Source organism: Sorex fumeus, unplaced genomic scaffold, assembly GCF_029834395.1.
Source record: "Sorex fumeus unplaced genomic scaffold, SorFum_2.1 ptg000175l, whole genome shotgun sequence".
In the NCBI taxonomy this organism is placed as follows: Eukaryota; Metazoa; Chordata; class Mammalia; order Eulipotyphla; family Soricidae; genus Sorex; species Sorex fumeus.
Window position 1 is genome coordinate 1385867 of NW_026606232.1, and position 16274 is coordinate 1402140.

The 16274-nt window shown below is 52.4% G+C and overlaps 1 protein-coding gene across 1 annotated transcript in view; it reads right to left on the reverse strand.

The window, feature by feature from the left end:
- Window positions 1–16274, reverse strand: part of GMDS (GDP-mannose 4,6-dehydratase) — a 453738-nt gene that overhangs the window by 257558 nt on the left and 179906 nt on the right. The window contains exons 5-6 of the mRNA XM_056107776.1: window positions 15179–15371; window positions 13984–14088 (exon numbers count right to left, since the gene is read on the reverse strand). Of these exons, the coding sequence (XP_055963751.1) occupies window positions 13984–14088; window positions 15179–15371 (298 nt within the window). The remainder of the gene's footprint in view (window positions 1–13983; window positions 14089–15178; window positions 15372–16274) is intronic.

Sequence of the window (16274 nt, forward strand, 5' to 3'; positions counted from 1 at the left end):
CTTAATTATCAGCTACCAGGCCCAGAAAACCAAATGCCTTTATCTTGCTCAGGAAATGCAAGTCGCTCCTCCCTTCCTTAATTTCCCCCTGATCATCAGGAGGGGCGACAACCAGCCCAGGAAATCCCTTCCCCGTCACTGCTTCGGTGCACAGACTCCTGCTATCCCCTTTCCCAGGTGAGAAAACTGAGCCTCGGGCTGAAAACTGGCCACTCTGGAGACAAGTGTCAGGTCTGGGCCTGAATCGAAGCCTCAAAACTTCTCTACCCCGACCCCAGCCGGGGCCCACCGGAAGCGTGGGGACAGCGTTTCCATATTGAAGAGTGAAAATAAACATTTGGCCTGAGCCAGCTTTGCAGGAAGAGTGCCACTTGGGGGAGGGGAGGGGGAAGGCACCTGGCCTAGGGTCAGTAACATTTAAATGACAATTGCGTTTTGGTGGTCTTCCTTAGACCATCCCTAAAGCAAAGCACATTTTGGGTTTCTGGCCCATTTTTTTTCCTTTTTGGGTCACATCCGGCGATGCACAGGGGTTACTCCTGGCTCTGCACTCAGGAGTTACTCCTGGCGGTGCTCAGGGGGACCATATGGGATGCTGGGAATCGAACCCGGGTCAGCCGCGTGCAAGGCAAACGCCCTACCCGCTGTGCTGTCTCTCCAGCCCATTTTTGGACCAACAACATTTTGTGCTTTTTGCAAGAAAGACATTTAGGACCACAAGTGAAAAATAAGCGAACAGTTTTCCGAAGACACTCAAAGGTTTCACCAATGTTCCCAAGTTTCAGAGCCCTTCACGGGGGGGGGGGGGGGGGGGGGGGGTCCCTAGTCACTCTGGTGCTGCTCCCAATTTCCTCGGCTCCCTAATTCAGGGTCCTCTGGGAAGACTGTCAGAGGTCCCCCCCCCCCCGACACGGTTCTCCCCAGAACTCTGCGACTCTGCACCAGCACTCGGTATTTGTGCCTCTGGTGATGGACTCAGTAACCCTCAGCTCAGCTTTTTCTTCAAAACCAACCCCTGGGGCCAGAGGGGCAGGGCGGGGCGCTGTGTCCATCCAGCAAGCCCGATTCCACCCCCCAGTGCCACACGGGGATCCCCCGAGTCCCGCCAGGAGTGATCCCTGAGCACAGATGAGGAGTAAGCCCCAAGCACTGTCTGGGGGTGTCCCCACCCCCCCCGGACCCTCTTCCTCCAGGTGGAAGACACGTGTGTCTCCACGTGAGTAAGCATCATGCTGAATCCCACCAGCCAGGACACGGGGGTCTGGCCCAGACCCCACGAGCAGACTTGGCTGGAGCCGGGAGGAGGCAAGGAACCGCTCCAGGCTGGCAGTGCCCGCCTCCGAGATGCTTTCGGGGTTTGGGGAGCCTGCAGGGGTATCAGGTGATCGCAGAGCAGGAAAACACACTTCCCAAGCTCCCTTGGGGAAGGCATGTGGCCACCAAGCCCCACCTTTGCTCTGGGGGACAGTCCTGTCCGCCTGCCGCTCCTGGGGGTGCCCAGTTGGGGATCAGGATGGCAGCGTGGGCAGGGCAGGGCCAGGGGGGCACCGGTGCCAGGTAGGGGTCAAGGTGAAGGCAGTGGCCTCACCACTCACACCGGGACACCGCGACTTTGCAGACCCACAGGGGACTTCAGCCCAGTTTCCCGACAGCCGCCAGGCTCTCTCACGGGGGAAAGGGGGACACCGATGCCCCTCAGAAAACCCAGCCCGGCCCCGTCCTTCCCAGGGACCCCGAAGGCTCAGCCCTGCTGCCGGGTCCTGGGTGCCGGGTCCCGCCCCTCTTTCCTTGAGAGTTCCCTATCAGACCAGAACTGAACTGAGAGTCATCTGAAAGCGTTCTCTCGTCTCTCCGCGGGCGGACACGTGCCTCTGTGCCCAGGCTCACTCAGAAGGAGACACACTGTCCGTCCATCCGTCCGTCCGTCCGTCCGTGGGGATCAGGGCGTCTTGTGCGGAGCGCCTTCTACCAGCATGGTCCCTCCAGTGTTCAGTCGGGGCTTGTCTGTGGGAGACCCCAGCTCCCTTCTGATGGGGGTCTCGTGGGGAGGGCTGGCCCCCTTGGCATGGGGATGAACGGGAGGGTAGCCCATACCCCGGAGAGCAGGTGGGCGCACGCCCCGCCCCCCCCCACTGGACGCTGGCCGTACCCCTCCCCACCGGCTGCCGGCTGCACTTCTCAACTACAGTAGTGCCCCCCCAAGTAGTGGTCTCGGGTGCTCACAGGTCCTCGGATCACACAGGCTCCGCCTCCCCTGCCCCTCCCCCTGCCACCAGCACCGCCACCGGGCAGAGATTCAGCTCAGCGGTGCAGCCACGCAGGAACACTCTAGAAAACCCGATCCTCCCCCCCCCCCCACCGCCGCCCCATTCGACTCTGACTTGAGTGTTTCGTGTTCCCATGAATCTGGTTTTAATCATCGGAAGATTAATCTGTGATAATAAGTGGCCGGACATTTCCAGAAGCAAAGCGCGCGGCACGGCAGTCGGAAGCTCCCGTCTGAAGCCCCAAACCACAAGTCCGTGGGCCCCGAAGAGTTCAGCTGCCAGGTGGACGTCGGGGGTGGACGGCAGCATCGAGTCGGACGGAGACCGTCTTCGGCGGGGTGCTGGGTGTCAGCGACGCGCGGCCACCAGCTCGGCGAGCGGAAGGGACAGTCTGAGACTGGTGTCATGTGTCTACTCAGAGTCACTCTGCGGCTTCCTGTTGGATTGGATTTTCTGTTCTGTTTTGTTTTCTGTTATGGGGCCACGCCCAGCTCGGTGCTTGGGGATCACTCCCGGGAGTGCTCCAGGAAACCAGAACCGAGCCCGGGTCAGCTGCACGTCAGGGAAGTGCCGTAACCCCAGGGCTGTGTCACTGGATTCTTAACGACTCTGGGATGAGTTCTGTTTCTTCTGCTGCTTCATACCAAATTTCCAGTTGAACGCTATGAAACTCGTGTTTTTCTTATGGCCACTCTCCGCCGAACATGGGACAGGGATGTCGCCTTCATCTCAGCCCATTCATTCGTGGCTTTTTCACGAGGCGACAGCAGAGCTCACTTGCCGGCGTCTCTGCCTCCTCTCAGCGCCCGAAGCACCTCTGCTCATGGAGGGTGATTTGTTCTAACTCCAACTCAAAAAATTCACCGGGCCGGTGCTCCCCAAAGTGGGCGATCTGTCCTTCTGGGGAAGGAGTGGCCTGGACGGACCCGGGGGACGGAGGTAAACTTGGCTGCAGCTGGGAAGTACTTTCTGTTTCTTTGCTTAAAGAAGAAAGATCGGCAGCATAAAACAACACATGCCACAACCATGCCGCGGACCCCGTGCCAGGCTGTTTCTTTCGGGGCGTCTGGAGTGGGGGCAGGTGAGGCCCCTCCCCGCCTCAAGGACCCAACCCCAACAGCCGAAATCCTGGTCCGATATCTCACACCTCACACCCACTCATATTCCAAGAGTAGCGCACCACCTTAAATGGGGTTTAACTTAACCACATGTTAGTGATCTCTTATAGAAGGGCTTAATGACATGCAACAATCTTCACAGACTCTCCCCTAAGGAAAGTGTTTTGGAACATTTTCAGCCGTTGACTCATAATAAACACTGTAGCACTGTCCTCCCGTTGTTCATCGATTTGCTCGAGCAGGCCCAGTAACGTCTCCATTGTGAGACTTGTTGTTACTGTGTTTGGCATATCGAATACGTCATGGGGAGCTTGCCAGGCTTTGCCGTGCGGACGAGATACTCTCGGTAGCTTGCCGGGCTCTCCGAGAGGGGCAGAGGAATCGAATTCAGGTCGGCCAAGTTGGCGGGCTGGAGCGATAGCACAGCGGGTAGGGCCTTGCACACGGCCAACACTGCCAACCTGAGTTCGATTCCTCATAATAAACAATACAAAGTAAATTATTTCGGTTCTACTTTTGGGTCAGGGGTTGGGGTTCGGGATAGAAACATCCAAAATAAGTTGGTGGGAAGGTGTCATGGTGGTGGGATTGGTGTTTGAACATTAAGTATAAAAATATTGTGAACTACTTTATAAATATAAAATTTTTTAAAAAAAGAAGAAAAATTGGGGAGTGGGAGCCGTTAAGTATTTCTTTGTGAAAAAGAGGTGACAGGCCAAGCAAGTTTGGGCCCCCCTGGCCCGGGCCATTCCTCCTGGCCCTGAGCCATCTGCCAGCTCACCGCCAATACCGGTCAGTCTGTGACCCTGGACAGCAGGGGTTCCTGCTGCCTCAGGGTCCTGTTCAAAGAAGGCCACAGGACAGAATGGTTTTCAGACCCCTGGAGCTCAAACGTTCTTAAGCATGGGGGAGTACTGCCTAAAAGCGCTTTCAAAGAAAGGATACGATAAATGGGTTCACACGTAACTTTAAAATTTGAAAAAGACAGCTGGGGGCTGGAGCGACAGCACAGAGAGGACAGCATCTGCCTTGCACACGGCCAACCTGGGTTCGATCCCCGGCACCCCAGAGAGTCCCCCAAGCACCATCAGGAATGATTCTGCAGAACCAGGAATAACTCCTGAGCATCACCAGGTGTGACCCAAAAAGGCATTAAATAAATAAAGACAACTGGCAAGAATTGAGGTAGGCGTGGATTTCCATATGGATCACACAGAAATGTTCAACTGGGGGGCCAGAGCTATAGTACAGCAGGGAGGGGTTTGCCTTGCACGCAGCCGACCCGGGTTCGATTCCCAGCATCACACAGGGTCCCCCGAGCACCGCCAGGAGTCATTCCTGAGTGCAGAGCCAGGAGAAATCCCTGAGCACCACTGGGTGTGACCCAAAAAGCCAAAGGGAAAAGAAAAAGGATGCAACTGAAGGGGTTGAAATATCTCAGCAGGCATGGACGGGATATGGCGTGGATGGGATATGGAATTGCTACGTCCAGCGGGATACAGTCTGGTCACTGGCGTAACGTAATAATGATTGACAGGGAGGATGACGTGCTGACAGTGATGGCACTTCCCTTCACTGGGAAATGATAAATACTTCTTGTCTGGGAAAGAAATGTTGAATTTGTTTCAGACGGGGGTGGGAGGGTTGGGGTCACAGTTGGTGGTGCTCAGGGCTCACTCTCGGCTCGGTGCCCGAGGGTGGCTGCTGCCTGGGCTCCGAGCACCATGGCAGGAGCGGGAGCACCAGGCCAGTGCCCAGGAGCTGCCTTGTGCCCCCCCCCTCTCTCTCTCTGGCTCACGTGAACTTCAATTATATTGCAGACTGGCCAGTGAAGCTTAGACTTTATAAATGATGCTATATGATATTTGGGAAATAATTCGTATCTTCATTCCAAGGCTACTTTTTCAGTATTTTTTTTTTCTGGTTTAATTTATCTACTTAACAACCTCACGATGTCAAAGTCTTACAAAATTTGTTAGTTTTTCAAAACAAAACAAAACAAAACAAACATAGCAGTGAAAGCATGACACTTTCATCACAGGCATTTACCAGTTCTCCCCAGTGAAGCTCAAGTTTTCTTTCGTAACTAGGGAATAGAAAAATTTGTGTTTCTAGACAGGAACTCTAAACAGAAAAAGGAGAGAGACAGAGACAGAGAGACTGACAGAGACAGAGACAGAGAGAGGGAGGAGAGAAAAGAGAGAGAGAGAAGGAACGTGCCTGCCATAGATGCAGACCGGGGCGGGAGGGAACCCGGGGACCCTGGTGCTGGGAACTGTGCCCTGGTGGAGGGGCGGGTGTTGGAGCACTGTATGACTGAAACCCAATCATGAACAGCTTTGTAACTGTGTATCTCACTGTAGGTCCAATTTTTTAAAAAATAAATGAAAAAAAAAAAGAATAAATCACAGGGAACTGTGACTCTAGGCACATGTGGCCAACAGGCCACGTGCGGCATATGGAGATTTATAAATGATGTGGTCAGCCCCAAAGTGGACAATCTGAAAAATGAGTATGGGCAGGAAAGTTTTGTCAGAGACAGGTTCGGTTTTGTATGATTTATTCATAAAGTAAGGCAAAGGCTCTTGGGGTTAATTTTTCGTGTGTGTACGTGTGTGTGTGTGTGTGTGTGTGTGTGTATGTGTGTGAGTCAGTGTGTGTGTTCTTGGAGGGGGGTGCGGGAACACAGTGTTTCTTGGGGCTGACTCCTGGCAGGGCTGAGTGACTTTATGGGATGCCAGGGATCAAGCCTGGGTCAGACTGCAAGACCCGTGCCCTCCCCGCTGTGCTGTTGCTCCAGGCTCTTCTCTGGGGCGATCCCTGCAATCCAAGGGACTCCCCGGGCCCAGGCTCAACACCCCAAACCCCAAATCCCTCCCACGGAGTTAGGCCCATGATGGCTTTTGCGCCGAGCGTGCCCAGAGCCATTGGCCATTATTCCCTAAGCAGTGAGGTCACCAGCTCGACCAGCCTGGGGGAGGGGGGGACGGAGGAGTGGGTGACGAGGAGATGGCATGCTGAGACTCACGTGAACACACAACTTCCAAGAAGGGCACCTGGGCACTCATGGGCCTGAGCATCTCCTCGGGTCCTGGCCCAAGCCGTCCTCCCCAAGCACCATGAGGCAGTAGAGGCAGTGTGTCTTCTTTGAAGTTTTGATAGAACTCACCAGTAAACCCATCTGTACTGGGACTTTCGTTCTTGAGTAGAATCTTTTTTTTTTTTTTTTTTTTTTGCTTTCTGGGTCACACCGGCTATGCTCAGGGGTTCCTCCTGGCTCATGCACTCAGGAATTACTTCGGGCAGTGCTTGGGGGATCATATAGGATGCTGGGGATCGAACCCAGGCTGGCCGCGCACAAGGCAAACGCCCTACCTGCTGCACTGTGGCTCTAGCCCTCTTGGGTAGGTTCTTAAATACCATTTCCATTTTCTTACTTGAGATTGGCCTGTTTAGGCTTTCTACTTCCTCCTCACTCAGCTTTGGGGGATTATGTGACTCTAAGAATCCGTTTCTTCTAGGTTCTCCAGTTTAAGAGCATAAAGCTGTTCACAGTACTCTCCCGCTGTATTTTGAATTTCTGAAGGATCTGTTATAATGTCTCCCCTTTTATCTCTGATCTGATTTATTTGAACATTTTCTCTCTTTTTCCCTCCTGAGTCTAGCTAAACGTTTATCTATTGTGACTATACTTTGGAGAACTAGTTCCTGGGTTTCACTGATTCTTTGAATTGTTTTCTTGGTTTCTGTGTTGTGAATTTCTGCTTTAGTTTTTATTATACCTCTCCTTCTGCTTCCTTTTGGATCTGTTTGTTGTTCTTTGTCCAGAGTTTTGAGGTGTGCGTTCAGGTTATTGATTTGGGCTCTGCCTTCTTTTTTAATGTAGGCCTGCATTGCTATGAATCTCCCCCTCAGTACAGCTTTTGCTGTACCCCGTAAATTCTGGTTGCTGTGTCTTCATTCTCATTAGTTTCAAGGAATCTTTCTCATTCTTCCTTGATTTCATCTTTGATCCAATATAATTCTTTAGTAGTGTTTGGAGCGATACCACAGTGGGTAGGACGTTTGCCTTGCATGCGACCAACCCAGGTCCGATTGCTCTGTTCCTCTCGGAGAGCCCAGCAAGCTACCGAGAGTATCCCGCCCGCATGGCAGAGCCTGGCAAGCTACCCGCGATGTATTCGATATGCCAAACACAGTAACACAATGTCTCACCATGGTGCTCACTGTAGCAAATCAATGAACAATGGTAGGACAGTGCTACAGTGCGACAGTGTTTGGTTCAGCTTCCAAAATGTTAGAAGTTTTCCCATCTTCTTTCTCTGATTAATTTGTACTTTCACGGCATCATGGTCTGAGAAGGTAGTTTGTACAATTTCTATGTTTGTACATTTATATATGTTTGAGTTGTGACACTACCTCCACTACCCAGCCGTCGCCACACTCCAGGACGCTTTCCGGACCCGCGAGGCCGCTTCGGGACACATCATAAGACACTAAATACCCATCTTCCAGAATTGTCGTACCATATTTGATAGGGTTCAAATATGGTAACACCTACATGGGTGATTAGAGGTCGCCCCAAAAGCCTCTATCCCTCTTGGAAAGACTGGCAAGCTACCGAGAGTATTCCGCCCACACGGAAGAGCCTGGCAAGCTATCCGTTGTGTATTCGATATGCCAAAACCAGTAACTACAACTGGTCTCATTCACCTGACCCTGAAGGCTTCACCGACATGGCAGCACTGAGAAGGATGAGAAAGGAGAGGCCGACAAAATCTCAAGGCCGACCTAGGCTGCCACAACGAAGGAAGACAAAAATGATCGTCTGTACTTTCAATGCACGGACGCTAGCATCAGATGCATCCATCGAGGACCTGATGGTACAAGCACGAATGATCAAGTACGACATCATTGGTCTGACCGAGACAAGAAGGCACGAATCTCACCATGCCGTTTTCGACACTGGAGAAGAATTATTCCTCGGAACATGCGATAAAAGAGGTGTTGGAGGCATCGGTGTCCTTGTCAACACAAACTTGGCCAACAGCATTGATTCATTCGAATGCCTAACAACCCGAATCGGATGTTTACATTTGAATAGATGTGACTCACTGCCTGCAGTTTCTATCTTCGTTGTCTACGCACCAACATCTCATTATGATGAAAGAGAAATCGAGAAGTTCTACATGGAGCTAGAGAAGTTCTATAAAGAAGACCACACCTTCTACAAGATCATTGTGGGTGATTTTAATGCCAAGATAGGACCGAGAAGATCAGCTGAAGAACTTCACATCGGGACCCATGGCCTAGAATGGAACGAACAGGGTGAGAGACTGTCTGAGTTCATCATGTCGACCAAGACCATTCATGGTAACTCACAGTTCCAGAAGGCAGAATCTAAACGATGGACATGGGAGTCTCCCGGTGGACGATTCCACAACGAAATAGACCACATCATATTCAATCGACGGTTTTGCCTGACTGATGTCGCTGTTGTCCCAAAATTTCGAACGGGATCGGACCACCATGTCCTTCGTGCAAAATTCTACTTCACAGAGCGGGGAGAAAGGGCTGCAAAGTTCAAAAAGAGAACTCCCAGAATGACCACCAACTGGGAACTCTTTGGTACTATTGCGGCAACATGGGAAGATGCCATTGTTGACAACATTGACGAGGAATACGATCGACTGGTTCAGCACCTCCATGAATGTGCAAGGAACACCAAGAGAGAGATAGCCACAAAAAAACACCTGTCTTCGAAAACTCTTGAGCTAATTCGCCAGCGTGGTTTGGTGCATGCCTCAGGCAACCGCAAGCTAATGTCCGAGCTCGCAAAGCAGTGCAGAGATGCGATCAAGGAAGACCTCAAAGAGAGAAGAGCAGAAGTACTGGTAGATGCGGCAGAAGCCGGGAAAAGTATTCGTAAGGCCCGCCTGTCCTTCGCCAACTACAAGACCAAGATGACTGCCCTCGACGTCCTGATGGATCCATCACATCCTCCAGAACGGCAATGGAGAAGATTATCCATGACTTCTACTCAAATCTCTTCAATAGCCATGTCCACTTGCCGACATACCAAATTCCACAGGATGGATATGTCGTTCCCAACGTTCTCCCTGCCGAAATCCGACACACCATTTCGTCGGTAAAGAAACAAACAGCACCCGGCCCAGAGAAGGTCAGACCTGAACACCTGAAGAACCTGCCATCAGTACTCATCAATACACTGGCTCGGCTCTTCACTCGCTACCTGTCTGAATGCAAGGTTCCGTCCCAATGGAAAACCAGCAGGACCGTACTACTGTTCAAGAAGGGAGACATCCATGACATTGGCAACTATCGCCCGATCTGCCTATTGTCTGTCATCTACAAGTTGTTCACTCGAGTCATCCTAAATAGGATTGGCAGAACACTAGATGAAGGACAACCATGCGAGCAAGCCGGGTTCCGCAAAGGATTCAGCGCCATCGACCATATCCACACGATAACCAAGCTCATTGAGGTTTCTCGGGAGTTCAAGATGCCGCTCTGTTTAACGTTCATTGATTTAAAGAAGGCCTTTGATTCTGTTGAGACGGAAGCGGTCATTGAAGCCCTAGCCAATCAGGGCCTTCAAGCCCAATACATCAGGATCCTCCGTGAGCTGTATTGCGGATTCACTACCAGGATCTCACCATTCTACAAAGAAGTGATCGTTGATGTCAAGAGAGGGGTGCGGCAGGGTGATACCATTTCACTGAAACTCTTCAGTGCCACCCTCGAGAACATCATGCGACGACTGGAATGGGAAGGAATGGGAGTGAAGATAGATGGTCGGCAATTACACCACCTCCGCTTTGCTGATGACATTGTTTTAATAACACCAAACATCAGCCAAGCGGCACAAATGCTGGCCGACTTTGACCGTGAGTGTGGGAAGGTAGGACTACAGCTGAATCTTACGAAGACAATGTTTATGAGAAACAGCCTCGTTCCTGACGCCCCATTCGCTCTCAATGGAACGACCATCTCCGAATGCAACAGCTATGTCTACCTAGGTCGAGAGGTCAACATGACAAATGACCTGGCACCCGAGCTGTGCAGGAGGAAGAGAGCGGCTTGGAACGCCTTCAAGAATGTCGAAGAAATAACTAAGAGGACGAAGAACCTCCGGCTCCGGGCACATCTCTTTGATTCCACTGTTCTTCCTGCATTAACATATACCTCGGAGACCTGGGCCCTACGCAAACAAGATGAGAACGCCATTCAGGTCTCCCAAAGAAGAATAGAAAGAGCTATGCTTGGAATATCACGTTTCACTCAAATGAGAGAAAAAATACGGAGTTCCGACCTCCGTCGAAGATCAGGAATCAGGGACGCTGTCTCATTTGCCAAGGTGTCAAAAATCAGATGGGCTGGTCACATAATGAGATTTAAAGACGACCGTTGGACTAGAGCTGTTACTGATTGGATTCCACGGGATGTCAAAAGACCGCGTGGCTGCCCACCTACCAGATGGTCAGACTTCTTCGTCAAGATCATGAACGATCGGTTTGAGGTCCTTCATGTTCCCAGAGTGAACAGATGCCATTGGGCTACACTAGCACACGACAGGGACAAATGGAGACGTTACTGGCGCCTGCTCGAGCAAATCGACGACTAACGGGAAGTTAGGTGATTAAGTGATTAAGTGAGTTGTGCCCTTATATGCAGTCTATCCTGGAGAATGTTCTTTCCGCTCCTCATTTCGGGCTCTTGTCTCTTGACTGATGTTCTGCTTAGTTGATCTGTCCAGCGAAGAAAGTGGCGTGTTTAAGTCTCCCACTACTATTGTGTTTCTGTCAGTAGTGTTTCTTCAGGTTTGTGAGCAAAAGATTTATAAACTTTGGTAAAGAACCTTCTTAAAAAAATGATAGCTCAAAATACAATAAGGAAAAATAATAGTTCACTGTGACTAAGCAATACTATACCGGCTAGATTAACTCTGTATGAATATTAATTTTCATGTCTTAAGAAAAACGTCATAAAGATCTTAGCAAATAAGTTTCGCTTCATCCACATCTACTCTGTGATTTTTCGTTGATTCTATCAGTGAAATATAAGAGCTCAGGGTTGATTTCCGGAAACATAATAAAACATAACAAGCTCTGTGTGCTGTGAAATAAAGACTTTAATACCCCTAAATAGGGTCCTGATTGGATGAACCCTGGCTGCACGGTTAGGACAACGGAACTGGAGCATTTACGCAGCGATGCTTACGGGGCCAAACCCTGAAGTCTGTGCAAGGGAGGGAATTCGCTCTTCTCTACGTGTCAATCCCAACCCATGACAAAAACAAAAGCATGTCTGAAGAGGAGTTCTGCCAGTAGAGTGAGTGTGTGTATGTGTGTGTGTGTGTGTGTGTGTGTGTGTGTGTGTGAAGGTGGGGATTGTATTTGTTTATCACCTAACTCTGGGACTATTTGAATTTATTATCTAATTCTACAACTAATTTTAATTCCCAATCTGATCCAGACCAAGGACTTTATCCACCCATCTCTCCATCATTCATCCTTCAACCCGTCCCCATCTATCTGTCTATCCATCTACAACCCATCCATCCACCACCCATCCATTGTATATCCATCATCCATTCATCATCCATCCATCCATCCATCCATCCATCCTTCCATCCATCCATCCATCTACCCATCCATCCATTAATCCATCCATCCGTTTACCATCCACCCACTCATCCATCCATCCATCCATCCATCCTTCCATCCATCTATCCATCCACCATCCATTATCTATATAGCCATACAATAGCCATCCACCATCCACCTCTGAGATCCTTCCCCCATCCATCCATCCTTCCATCCATCCTTCCATCCATCCATCCATTCATCTATCCATCCGTTTACCATCCATCCATCCATCCTTCCATCCATCCATCCATTCACCATCCATTATCTATATAGTCATACAACATCCATCCACCATCCACCTGAGATCCTTCATCCATCCATCCATCCATCCATCCATCCATCCATCCTTCCTTCCATCCATCCATCCTTCCTTCCATCCATCCATCCATCCTTCCATCCATCCATCCATCCATACATCCATCCATCCTTCCATCCATCCATCCATCCATCCATCCATCCATCCATCCTTCCATCCATCCTTCCATCCATCCATCCATCCACCATCCATTATCTATATAGCCATACAATATCCATCCACCATCCACCTCTGAGATCCTTCCCCCATCCATCCATCCATCCATCCATCCATCCACCTTCCACCCACCCATCTATATATCTGTCCACCCTCCGTCCATCTACCCATCACCAACATGCACAGACATATCCCTGACCGAAGGGCAAGGTGGCCGAGATCTTGACAGAACTTGCGTGGTCCGTCTACCAGAGACGGCAGACAAGGACAGGGAAGTTTTGCCTAACCCAGAACCACAAAATCAATGACAGAAATCTCGCCGGCTGCTTGCTAACTTGTTTTCCTTTCAGGCAACCTGACAGGGAGAGTTCTTAGACTTCAACAGCCTATCATGGGAATTTTCATCTTGCGTAACTATAAATTAAAACTGTATTAACACTGAGGATCCCTTTATAAACCTGTCACTTAAATCATTCCTCAAGCTTCTGGTTTAATTATGCGGCTATATAGTCACACAAAAGGTCACTGGAAAAATTATATGCATGACTACTTGTTGGGTATGAAACAACTTTTAACAAAGGACTTTTCATTGATCCTTACGCTCAAGGGCTGAACATCAGGAAAATGCTAAAAAAGGTTCTAAAAAAAAATCATCCTTAGAGTGTAGAGACCCACGTTCGTTTGTAAACAGGGCATGCTTTGCAAAGACTCCTCGTACTTGACCAATCAGGAGTAATGACGAGTAATGACCTTTCCTTACTTTAATGCTACTATTTGCCACAAGAGAACTAGCAAAGCTGCAAGCTGACAATCACAATTACGAAAAGGTGACATTATCTCTATATATATATAATATATGGGCTGGAGCGATAGCACAGCGGGTAGGGCGTTCGCCTTACAAGCGGCCAACATGGCCGACCCGAGTTCGATTCCTCCGCCCCTCTCGGAGAGCCCGGCAAGCTACCGAGAGTATTCGATATGCCAGACACAGTAACAACAAAGTCTCCAATGGAGACGTTACTGGGCCCGCTCGAGCAAATCGACGATCAACAGGAGGGCCTTTACCTTTACCATAATAATATATATATAATATAATATATATATATATCTCATAAGGACTGATGTTTCAAATTTATTTTTCAATGTGCTCCAGACACACAGACAATTCTAACCTCCCTGCCAATGGATCACGGGATGGAACACAGAGAGGCCAAGGGCCGCAAGGCAAAACCCACACTGGCTGAACCGAGAGAAGCTTCCAGAACCCAGCGTCAGGCTGGCGCTCAGAAGCCCTTCCCTCCCCAGGGAACCGGATGAATGCGTTCAAGCGACAAGAAAGCCCACGAGCAAGGCATGCAGAGCCGGGGTCTGGGGAGGCTGTGGGGCAGAGACCCCCGGGGGGGGGGGGGGCATCCCCGCTGCAGAGCGTGGACTCCTGTCCCTCGGCCGTGACTCACCTCTCCGGGGGCTCTCGTGGTTGAAGAGGATGCCGTTCACCGCGAACAGGTTGTAGGCCTCGCGGAAGTTCACCACGATCCAGTAGGCGTAGAGCTTGGCGGCCCCTGCAGGAATCGGACGTGAAAAATCCCGTCAGCCTTCCCGTCCGAGGTGGCGATTTCCCTGGTGTTAAACGGGCAACCAACCCACTGCAAGGCCGTGCCGTGGTTCGGCGTCGGAGAACCCGAAGGTCTGGGCACAGGGCGATGGGGGATGGGGGGAGGGGGCGGGGAGACTGGCTGACCCCGAACCAGCCCCTCCTGTCCCCACACCCGCCCCTGCTGCCTTTCAACTTAAGGAGAAGGATGGGGAGGGTGGCGGGTGGGCTGAGGGTGCCAGGGGGAGAGGCAAAAGCCCAGGCGAGCGTTGTGGAGAGAGAGAGACGACGGACCAGGAGCTGGAGTGATAGCACAGCGGGGAGGGCGTTTGCCTTGCACGCGGCCGACCCGGGTTCGATCCCCGGCATCCCAGATGGACCCCCGAGCACACCAGGAGGAATTCCTGAGTACAGAGCCAGGAGTAACCCCTGAGCGTCACTGGGTGTGACCCAGAAAAGAAAGAGAAAAAAAGAAAAAAGAGAGACAAGGGACCAGCGTCCACTCACAACAGACCTTGGGCAGCGGGTCCCAGGCCTGAGGCCACTGGGTTATGATGGGGGGTGGGGGCGGGGAGGTGGGTTAACTGTCACAGGGGAGCAGAGGCGGAGGTTTGGGGGTCCATGGAGGGGAGGTAAGAGTGACCCCCAAACCTGTGACTGTCCAACAGGAAGGGAGGGGGTGGTCGGTAAGGAAGACAGGACCGGGGGTGACCGAGGGGGGAGAGGCCAGGTTGGGGGCGTTCTGTCATTCTGACAAGGGGTGTGCAGTGAGTCTGCCTGACAGTGCCGTAACCCGGAAACACTGCAATGCCAACGCCTAACAGAGAGAGAGGGAGAGGGGGAGAGGGGGGCGCTCTGAAACCACAGTCAAGGTCTTGGGAGGTGCGGGTACGGAACCAGCCCTTCTCAGGGGTCGAGCCTGTCTCAGGCTGGATGAGCAGCTATGCCAGGGGCTCTGCCCCCACTCGCCCCCAGCCCCCGTCCCAGCCTGCCGGCCAGGCTCATTCCCCAGGTCCCGGGCGGGCGCCGGGTCCCTGGCCCTGTCCGTCCCGACTCACCGTAGGGGGACCGCGGGTAGAAGGGCGTGGTCTCCCGCTGCGGGATCTCCTGCACCTTCCCAAACAGCTCGCTCGTGGACGCCTGGTAGAACCGCACCGAGTGGATCAGCCCGCAGGTCTTGATGGCGTCCAGGAGCCGCAGGGTGCCCACGCCGTCCACGTCGGCCGTGTACTCCGCCAGGTCGAAGGAGATCTGTGGGGGTGGGAGGGGGTGGCGTGAGCGGGTCAGAGGCCGCGGGCCCACTGTGCCCACCTGGGCAGAAGGAAGAGCCTGGCACCAGGTGACCAGGGGTGGGGAGGCCGGCAGTGCCCAGGGCAGACGCCTGCTCTGTGCTCAGGGCTGACTCCCGGCTCTGTGCTCGGAGCTCACTCCTGGCGCTGTGCTCGGGGCTGACTCCCAACCCTGTGCTCAGGGCTCATTCCCGGCTCTGTGCTTGGGGCTGACTCCCAGCTCTGTGCTTGGGGCTCACTCCTGGCTCTGTGCTCAGGACTAACCCTCAGCTCTGTGCTTGGGGCTCACTCCCAGCTCTGTGCTCGGGGCTGACTCCTGCCTCTGTGCTCAGGGCTCACTCCCGGCTCTGTGCTCGGGGCTGACTCCCAGCTCTGTGCTCAGGGCTCACTCCCGGCTCTGTGCTTGGGGCTCACTCCTGGAGGGTGCGTGGAGACCACACGTGGTGCGGGGGGTTGGAACAGAATCAGCCTCGTGCAAGTCCCCGCCATAGCTCTGCGCGACCCCCCAAGCCCAGCCCAGCTGGATTCTAAAGGGATGTTTTCTGCTCTCGATTTTGAAGAATGACATGGGCACGAGCCCGGGGTCTTCGCTGTCAGCCCTGACGCCAGCGAGGTGCCGTGGGCCGCAGGGGCCTCCCAGGAATCATTCCGCCTTTCAGAGTGCTCCAGGCGGCCTTTCAACAGAGGGACGGGAGGGCCCGGCTGACGGTGCCCCAGACTGGGCGCTTGCCTGGGCACGCGCCTGACCCTCGTGCCAAGTCTCTGCACCACAGCTGGCTCCCCGAGCACTGCCAGGCGCGATCCCCGATCTCAGAGCGGGCAGCAAGCCCTGAGCACTGCCAGCTGTGCTCCCCTTCCCCAGCCC